This window comes from Pelobates fuscus, chromosome 10 (genome assembly GCF_036172605.1).
Source record: "Pelobates fuscus isolate aPelFus1 chromosome 10, aPelFus1.pri, whole genome shotgun sequence".
Classification (NCBI taxonomy): domain Eukaryota; kingdom Metazoa; phylum Chordata; class Amphibia; order Anura; family Pelobatidae; genus Pelobates; species Pelobates fuscus.
The window spans coordinates 23,657,528-23,667,822 of NC_086326.1; the positions used below are offsets into that span (position 1 = coordinate 23,657,528).

The window sequence follows — 10,295 nt, forward strand, 5'->3', positions numbered from 1 at the left end:
GAATGTTTACAACTGCGCAGTAAGTGCACTATTTGACGCTTCTATTTGACTCTCAGATATGAAGTGCACCCCATTAATGTACTAGTTTGCAGAATTCTTTCCTAAGCGGTCCCTCACAGAGGCAGCATCCTCTCCCTACACTAATAAGACTTCAGAGACTGTGATGGCTTCTGAGGGCACACAAGTCAAACACTTGTTGATTGGCTGCCCTTCAGCCTTTCAAAACGCGCCATTAAATCGCCGAACACCGAACTCCAACCCGAACATACAGTGTTATGTCCGTGTTCGGGTCCGGGGTCCAAAAAACTTAATGTGTGGTGTGAACCCGAACTTTACAGTCTGGGTTCGCTCAACTCTAGTTAAAGGATCTTAACATGTATAGCTTGGAGGAAAGACTAGACAGGGAGGATATGATAGAAACATTTAAATACATAAAGGGAATCAACACGGTAAAGGAGGAGACTATATTTAAAAGAAGAAAAACTACCACAAGAGGACATAGTCTTAAATTAGAGGGGCAAAGGTTTAAAAATAATATCCGGAAGTATTACTTTACTGAGAGGGTAGTGGATGCAAGGAATAGCCTTCCAGTTGAAGTGGTAGAGGTTAACACAGTAAAAGAGTTTAAAGGGACTCTCCAGTGCCAGGAAAACAAACAGTTTTCCTGGCACTGCAGGTATCCTCTCCCTCCCACCTCCCATCCCAAGTTAAAACCCCTTCAGTGACTTACCTGTATCCAGCGCCGATGTCCCTCGACGCTGGGTCAGGCTCCGCCTACACTCCTCCATCAGCCGGAGGGGGAGACCGATTGCGCATGTGCGGCCGGCGGTGGGGGGAGACCTATTGTGCATGTGCGGCCGGCGGTGGGGGGAGACCTAATGTGCATTCCCGGCAATTAGACCTCCTCATAGGAAAGCATTGAATAATGCTTTCAATGCTTTCCTATGGGGATTTCGGCGACGCTGGAGGTCCTCACATAGCGTAAGGACGTCCAGCGTTTTTATAACACGGAAGTGTCCTCTAGTGGCTGTCTAGTAGACAGCCACTAGACAGCCACTAGAGGGGGACTTAACCCTGCAAGGTAAATATTGCAGTTCATAAAAACTGCAATAATTACACTTGCAGGGTTTAGGGTAGTGGGAGTTGGCACCCAGATCACTCCAATGGGCAGAAGTGGTCTGGGTGCCTGGAGTGTCCCTTTAAGCATGCATGGGATATGCAAAAGGCTATCCTAACTATAAGATAAGGCCAGGGACTAATGAAAGTATTTACAAAATTGGTCAGATTAGATGGGCCGAATGGTTCTTATCTGCCGTCACATTTTCTGTTTCTATATATTTGTTTGCTAGCAAAACAAAATTCACATTGCAAAGAAATTCAGAAATTGCAAACAAAATTTGCTGTGGGGGCAATATATTATATACATAGTTCCACCATGGCAAATCTTTAAATATATATATTTAAATATGTGCTGTGGTGGAAATATTGAAGCATTTAATGTCAGGTAATTTTGAACTTCTATTTAGTGATTGCTGCATGTGTTTTGCTATATATATTTTGTGTCTGGCTTTTTTTTTTTACAAAAAAATTTGCACTTTAAAAAACACAAGGAAAAAGTAGAACTGTAAAACAAAACAAAAAAAAAAACCTCTAGTGACTCCAAAAATATTATGTTTTGAAAACTAGAACCACAAAATACAGAGAGTTCTATACATACATTTAATAGGAAAACGAGACAGAAATGACTTGTTCGTTTAAACATCTTTGTGTTTTGCTTTGTAGACTTGGAGACTAAACATTATGTCAAATGAGTCCACATCAAATGAATTCACTGTGAAAGGTTTTTCAGACTCACCACAACTTCAATTTCCTCTCTTTATAACATTTGTATTGGTGTATGTCATCATTGTCTTCAGTAATCTTATAATTGTTGTATCTATAGTTTTGTACTCTTGTTTACACACACCCATGTACATCTTCTTGTGTAACCTATCAGCCATTGATATCTCATACACCTCGACCATTCTACCCAAACTGTTGGCCATGCTCTTCACTCAATGTAAGACCATCTCCTTTCAAGAGTGCTTTACTCAAGTGTATTTTTTCATATCTTTTGCTGGTATAGAAATCTTATTATTGGCAGCCATGGCTTATGATCGCTATGTAGCAATCTGTCACCCTCTTCATTACTCAATATTTATGAGTTCAAAGCACTGTGCTCGACTAGTGCTTTCAGTGTGGGTCATGGGTTTATTAGTGCCTGTAGCACATACTATTTTGTTTGCTAACTTTTCATATTGTCGATCACACCACATTGACCACTTTTTCTGTGATGTAACTCCATTGCTTAAACTTACCTGTAGTGATACATTTACTGTTGAGATATGGACCTACATTGATGGGGCTCTCATCACTGCCAGTGCATTTATTCTTACATTGATATCGTATGTGTTTATTATTTCTACTATCCTGAACATACAGTCAGCAAGTGGTCGACATAAAGCTTTTTCTACCTGCAGCTCTCACATAACTTGCGTTATTATATTTTATGGAACAATTATCAGTTTGTATATGAGACCAACATCTATGTATTCTCCAGGGCAGGACAAGTTTTTTGCTCTTTTATATGTTATACTTATTCCCATGTTGAATCCTCTTCTTTACACCCTGAAGAATAAAGACTTTCAAGATGTTTTTCAAAGATTAATAAAACAATGTTTTCTTCTAAACTATATGTTAAATTAGTCCTATAATCCATATCTGCAAGAATGATCAAGTACAATATTACAACAGATCCAGGAGTGGACTCAAGGATTGCAGAAATTACTGGATTTTCAGGAGTCAACTTTTGTACACAGTTTTAATGCATGATGTGTGGTGTAAAAACATTTGTTAAAAATGCTTTTCATATTCACATTATTGAATGTATAGTTCATAAATCTACAGGAGATGTTATATGTCTCGTTTTGCAAGAGTATCTGTCATATAATTATGTCATTGTGATATTTTATAGACTTTAAATTTAGACTTTCGAAGTGTTTTAAAAAGGTTGAACAGTGGGGGCAGGGTCCGACAGCTAACATGGCCGGATGGGTTTCTCTAGAGCTCCCAATGAACTGAACAAAAGTTTGTCAAATTTAACTATTGAACCCACTACCAGAAGGCTGGAACCACAGGACGACTGATATCCACAGTTTGTGAAGCTTATCACGTCTGGATGGTGGAGCTTTGCCGAGCAGCAACCTGTTTTGTCCTGGAGGCCTATTGGAACTGCTGTACTGGTGGAAGGGAGAAGCGGATGATTTCCCGATGCTGCACACGCACCTCAAAGTTTACCACTTGCAGCCTCCTGGTGGCCCACTTGGAGCCACCTCTACACCGCCAATTGCCTTCTGGAAAGAAGTTCAAGAAGAGATTGTATCCGTGTTAGTCCAGTGATGTAGATGTAAAATACTGTTAAAATGTGTATCTTGTAATACCTTTTTTATTGGACTAACAGAAGTTTTTAATGACAAGCTTTCGGGAGAACCTCCCTTTCTCAAGTCTGAAGCATTTCTGAGCAAGATGACACATAGAATTCAAAGTTGAGTTTGATACAGGGGTTAAAGCAACATGAGTGTAGATAAGACACAGGTTTGTTAGAAAATAGACACCTCTCTTCCCCCTCACTCTGCTCTTCAGAAAGATTTTTATGACCCTCTGCAAAAATAGTGTCTATTTTCTAACAAACCTGTGTCTTATCTACACTCATGTCGCTTTAACCCCTGTATCACAACTCAACTTTGAATTCTATGTGTCGTCTTGCTCAGAAATGCTTCAGACTTGAGAAAGGGAAGTTCTCCCGAAAGCTTGTCATTAAAAAATGATGGTAGTCCAATAAAAAGGTATTACAAGATACACATTTTAACTGTTTTTTACATGGAAAGAAGTCCAAAGTCTGGAAACCCCAAGGGTTTGAAAACCAGACAAACAACCTGGAGGAACTAGTGGACACTGGGCAATACCTCCCAATGAGAACAGGGGCTGAGGTCATGTAGAGCTGAGGCAGCGCAGACCATGGATCCCTCTGCAGAACCTAGATGGTTTGCTGACAGGGAGAGGAGAGAATACGGCTAGCAGAAATGTGGACTCCTGGATCTGACCAGCCTGAGTGGGATGAATGAGATTGGCAATAGCATTTCACATTTATGGCACTTCCAAGTCTATCTAGCAAAGATGAGCTTTCAGGTCTTGTTTTTCTTTTCTTTTTTCTACTACTAATTTATACCCAGTTGTCTAGTGTATTAGGCTCAGACACAGTTTGTCAATGACTACATAACCATAGACAGTTTGTATTAACCTACCCAATTGCTCTGACTAGAAGATAGTCCATGCCTCTACATTGACTAAATGCCTGCTTACTATCCTTGACTTTAAAATGTGCTGTTAACTCAAATGTCACATCTATAACCATGTTGGATTATGCTTCCTACTGCTAATGTGGCACTTCAGGATTGTTTGTTATTATGTGCACAGTAAAAAAAAAGGAATAACAAAAAAAAAGGTTGAATAGAAAAGTTGTTAAATTAATTCTATAACCAATACCTGAATGCATTTTGAAGTGCAAAATAAAAAAACAGGGACTATAATCCCCCATACCACTTCAACTCATTGAAGTAGTCTCAATGCAGTGTCCCAATCCCATTTAGTTCTGCAATGTAAATAATTTTTGAAATTGCAATAATATAATTCCAAGACTGCCTCTAGTGGCTTTTAATCAGACACCTGAAATGCCTTGTGGGCTGTGATGGCCATGGGCCAAGGCCAGCAGGGGAGATCCTCTGATCTCTCCTGCCAGCAAATGCACGGCCGGCACTATCCAAGCGCCAGGTCTTCTGTGTACCATTAAGGGCTGGTCAGCAAATCACTGAGGCACTGAGATGAGGAGAGGAAGACCCAGGAGATCTAGCCTGTAGCTCTGCCGGGTGCGGAAGGTCCCTCTCACAAGGCCTAACTCAGAGTGTTGCAAGGGTGAATTCCAGCCGGAGAAGCTGCTCAGTTAAGTTAATTTACCACTGGACCACCAGGGATTGGAAGCAATATCCCCTTCCCGGGAAAAAAGGTAAAAATAGAGGGGGTTATTGTGACAAATCCATCTGTATAGACTTATATTGCTGGTTCACTATATACATAAACAATATGCAACAGTGCCAGTGCGTAGCGCTTAATAATAGTCACTTACTCCCCAGCTGTTTTCTTTTAGGGGTATGTAAGGTATTCGGGTATTCTTTACTTTGAATGCAGTATGCTCCTCAAAAAAAGCAAAGAGAAAACAGGGAAAACTCGCCCTGGTGTTGAAATCCTTATGATAATTGTGTATAAAATCAAATAAAGGTGAAGATTGCTTCTCACCTGGATCAGAGCCTGTAACCTGGCTCTGAGTGTAATAGCCTGTGAGTCCTTTTAATGGGATGACTCCTTCCCTCTTTAGCAGGATAGAAGATGTACCAGGTGTATGTTAAACATTAAAACTTTTATTCTACAAATTGTTAAAATCTTAAAATACATACATAACACTGGTATCAGTCCAAAACGCGTTTCGCCGATTCCTCTCGGCTTTATCAATTGGTAACCTCTTCCTGCTTCCCTCTTGTTTAAATTGCCCACCTTTTGTCCGGATTGGAGGAAACCAACTCTATTCCAACCAATCCCGGACGTTTCTGTGGGGGAGTGTAGGGACCTCCGGCTGAAATAATTTATCCCTTATCAGTGACGTCAGCGCGCATGTGCGTGCGTCCATGCGTGTGACGTCACTTCCGGGAATCTGAAAGTTCCGTATTCACCTCACTATTCAATGGTATCTTTCTTCCGGGTCACGTGGGATTCGATGTCGTTTCCTGTGATGCGCAGTCTTTGTCCGATTTTCTTAATCCTTCAAACTTCAAGCCCCCATTTTGTTAAAGGGCATAGTATTGGCAATGTTCATGTCCATATTATTGTCCATATTCTTTTCTATTATTGACACAATATGCTCACATTTGAGCATTATAAACAAAAAGAGAGCAAACTATTAGTAACTGATAAATACATATAAAAAGAGATCGTTGGTATTAGCCCCATTCAAGAACAGACCATAGAACATATATTAAATGGTTCTCATCATGATGATTTCTCACCACTAAGTATATTATGTCTATAATATTGGAAATAACATCAATATTAGACATATCTAAAAAAGGCAGAAAGTATACCTATTCTTTTCAAAGGATAAAATCCGTAAATCTATACAAAATATTTATTTTAAAATTATATTGAAAGATATTCTACAAAAATTTTTTTTACAAAAAACTTTCAAAAGTACCTTCTTTAAAAAAATGCTCTAAAAAATGTCTCCAAAAAATCTTATAAAAAGTGGCATATCTCGAAATCATCATTAAGACCATAAGGTAACATAGTGTTTAAATTAAAAATCCACTTCATCTCTGCTTGTCCAATTAATTTAATGGGATCACCGCCTCTCCAATTTCCGATTACTTTTTGAATTCCCATGAATTCCATTAGATGTGGATTACTGTTATGATAATTTTTAAAATGTAAAGATACACTATGTTGCAGAAACCCATTTCGGATGTTCCTAACATGTTCCTGAATTCTAGTATTGAGGCTTCTGGTCGTCCTTCCTATATATGCTAGCCCGCAGGGGCATGTAATCATATAGATTACCTTAGTTGAGTGACAAGTGATGACCTCTTTAATTTTAAACTTAGTGTTCTTCTCTTGTGGATGGCAAAAATTTCTCACTACTCTTCTGCCATTTTTAGAATTCTTACAGGCTCCACACATGCCACATCCATAAAAACCAGACTTTTCTTTAAAAAAATGATTTGTCAGTTTTCTTGACAGTATGTGGTTTTTGACTAAAGTGCTTTTAAGATTCGGTACACCTCTATATACTATATCTGGTGTGTCAGGGAGTATTTGATTTAGAGCTGGATCGTTCTTTAAAATTGGCCAATATTTATGTATGATCTTTTTGAGGCGTCTGCTGTTATGGTTAAAATCACAGATAAATTTTAATTCCTGTGGTTTTATGTTGTCTTTAGTGCCCTTATACTCTATTAATTTTAATCTATCCTTATTTTCTACTTCGTCGAGGGCTTTATTCAACAGGTCATCTGCGTACCCCTTTTCTTTAAAATCGTTAATTATTTTCTCTGATTGTTCGTAAAATTTGTGTTGGTCTGTACAGTTCCTTTTGACTCTAAGCAATTGTGCCTTGGGAGCGTTTAGTAGCCAAGGGGAGAAGTGACAACTATTCTCCCCTATATAACTGTTGACATCAACCTTCTTGAAATGGGTGCAAGTCTTTAGTACATTCTGTTCCACATAAATATTCAAGTCTAAAAATTCTACACTATTGTTGCTAAAATTACTTGTAAGTTTAATGCCCCATTCGTTTGTATTCAAATGTCCTAAAAATGATGTCAGTGATGTCTCGTCTCCCTCCCAGATAAAAAATATGTCATCGATGTATCGGCGATAGGTCACGAGATTCGCATCCCATCTATGATCATTGTAGATAAATTCCTGTTCCCAATGCGACATGAATAGGTTTGCATAGCTTGGTGCGAATCTCGTGCCCATCGCCGTGCCACAAGTCTGTAGATAAAATTCTTCCCTGTACCAAAAATAGTTATTAGTTAAAATCCAGTTGATCCCTTCTATAATGAAGTCTATTTGTGTTTGTGGAAATTTTTTAGAATACTCCAAAAAGTGTCTTGTTGCATTGCATCCTCTCGTGTGGGAAATTATTGTATACAGAGAATTAACGTCTGCAGTAACAAGGTAATAATTATCCTTCCATTTTATGTCTTTAATTATTTGAAGTATATTGATGGTGTCTTTTAGATAACTCGGACAGGTGCAGACTATGGACTGTAGACATCTGTCAATGTACTGGGACAGTTTGCTGGAAATCGACCCTATCCCGGAGACTATTGGTCTACCGGGAGGTCTATCTTTGTTTTTATGTATCTTAGGTAGATAATAGAATACTGGAACTTTAGGGTACTGTACATTTAAAAATTTATATTCTTTCTGATTTAAAATATTTAGAGATTTTCCTTTTTCAATCAAATTGTTATAACTTAATTTAATATCCTTCGTGGGGTTACTTTTTAAGATACGGTATGTATGTTGGTCACTCAACAATCTCTCTGCCTCTTTGTTATAATCATCTGAACTTAAAATCACAATTCCCCCCCCCTTGTCTGCTGGTTTAATTACTAGGGATTCATCTTTTTGTAATTCTTTTAGGGCTTGTCTCTCATGAATATTTAAGTTGTAATTGCCTGTTTTGGGTTTTTTAATTGTATTTATATCATTCATCACCATTTTCTCAAATGTCGTCATTTCTTCAGAAATTAGATGGCGTGGAAAAAAAGTGGAATTCTCTTTTAAATCTGTATGAATGATATCGGTCTCAGACTCCTCTATAGAGTTACGAATAGCTGGTTGTTTCAGAAAAAATTTCTTTAGACAAAGTTTACGTTTGAATCGGTTCAGGTCTAGATACACACTGAATTTGTCTATTGGTTTGGTCGGGGCAAATTTTAAACCCTTGGTTAATAGACTAATTTGGGGTTTAGTTAGTTCTTTTTGTGAGAGATTAAAGATTCCAGTCTGTTTGGGTATCTTTCTCTCTTTTCTTTTCTGAAAAAATGCTCCTCCTCTACCTCCCCTTCTTCTATGCTGCGTCTCCTTTTCCCTGGGGATGATCTGAGTGTTGGGGATTCCTTGCGTCGTCCCCTCACTTGTCTGTGCCAAAAATCCTCTTCCCCTAAGGGTGTGGAGAGCGCCTGAAATCTGTTTCGTGTGGTAACCTCATTGCTATTCTGGTGGAGTCTGTTTATACTCTCAGGTTTATCTTTCACAGTAACCTCGCTGTGTCTGGGTAGTTGAGTTCTTGCTTTCACTGGAGATGTGGGCCGTTTCTTCCTAACCACTGGTTCCCACCCTCTGTTCTCACGTATTGGTGACCTATTTGCCCTCCATGTTGGTCTCTCTCTTTGATTATGCTCCCTACTCCTTCTACGTGTAGGTGTCTTTCTTATTTGATCTCTATTTCTCCTCCATTCATTCCTGTGGAAGTCAGTTCTAGTATTTCTATACTCTTCACCTGTATTTGTATGTCCCATATTTCTGTGCGATTGTTCCCTCCCCTTAGCATATGTTCTAACCTGATTATGAGCATAGTCTTCCTTATCTCGAATATATTTTCTTTTTTTAATTTCAATTACACTTTTTTCTGTTCTTTCCAAATTTTTCTGAATGTCAATTAATGCGATAGTGAATTGTTCTGGTGTCATATTCTCGCTCAAAAAATTCTTTGTTTCAATTATTTCCGAATCTATCTTTGGTAGGGTATAATTTCGCCTTTTGACAATCAGATTCATCATGCCAAAGGAGAAACTCTCCAAGAGTTCCGTCCATTCCTGTATAAAGTCCTCCTCCTCTTGATCAAATGAGGGACTTTTTGAAAACCTCAGTCCTCTCGGAGTGATTTTCTCCCTGGCATATTTATCCAGTGTGGCGATCTCCCATTTTATCTTAATTTCCCTGATTAATAATTTTTCCAATTTATAACATGCATTCCGCAATTTTACTTTCAGTTCTTGTTCATTCTCTACCCTTGGTGTTGATGAATCATTAAATAGAGCATCAATATTTTGGCCATATTTAGATCTGTTCTCAAACAAAGACATATTGGATTGTAGCAGCACACACAGAGATGAAGAGTTTAGAGCAGTAGTAAACAAATTCACAAAGTGATCTGTGCTAAATAGGCGCTTAAAACAATTTCCAAAAAAGTGCTCTTGGTGTAGCAGCTCACACACACAAATAGGAACCCTCCAATCCTATTGAAACATAATCAAACAGGTGCACTATATACATAAACAATATGCAACAGTGCCAGTGCGTAGCGCTTAATAATAGTCACTTACTCCCCAGCTGTTTTCTTTTAGGGGTATGTAAGGTATTCGGGTATTCTTTACTTTGAATGCAGTATGCTCCTCAAAAAAAGCAAAGAGAAAACAGGGAAAACTCGCCCTGGTGTTGAAATCCTTATGATAATTGTGTATAAAATCAAATAAAGGTGAAGATTGCTTCTCACCTGGATCAGAGCCTGTAACCTGGCTCTGAGTGTAATAGCCTGTGAGTCCTTTTAATGGGATGACTCCTTCCCTCTTTAGCAGGATAGAAGATGTACCAGGTGTATGTTAAACATTAAAACTTTTATTCTACAAATTGTTAAA

The 10,295-nt window shown here is 38.5% G+C and overlaps 1 protein-coding gene across 1 annotated transcript; it reads left to right on the forward strand.

The window, feature by feature from the left end:
• The first annotated feature begins 1,968 nt into the window (after window positions 1–1,968).
• On the forward strand, window positions 1,969–2,745 carry LOC134574660 (olfactory receptor 5AR1-like). The gene has a single exon (XM_063433788.1). The coding sequence runs from the start codon at window positions 1,969–1,971 to the stop codon at window positions 2,743–2,745; it is 777 nt and encodes a 258-aa protein (XP_063289858.1).
• The last annotated feature ends 7,550 nt before the right edge of the window (window positions 2,746–10,295 follow it).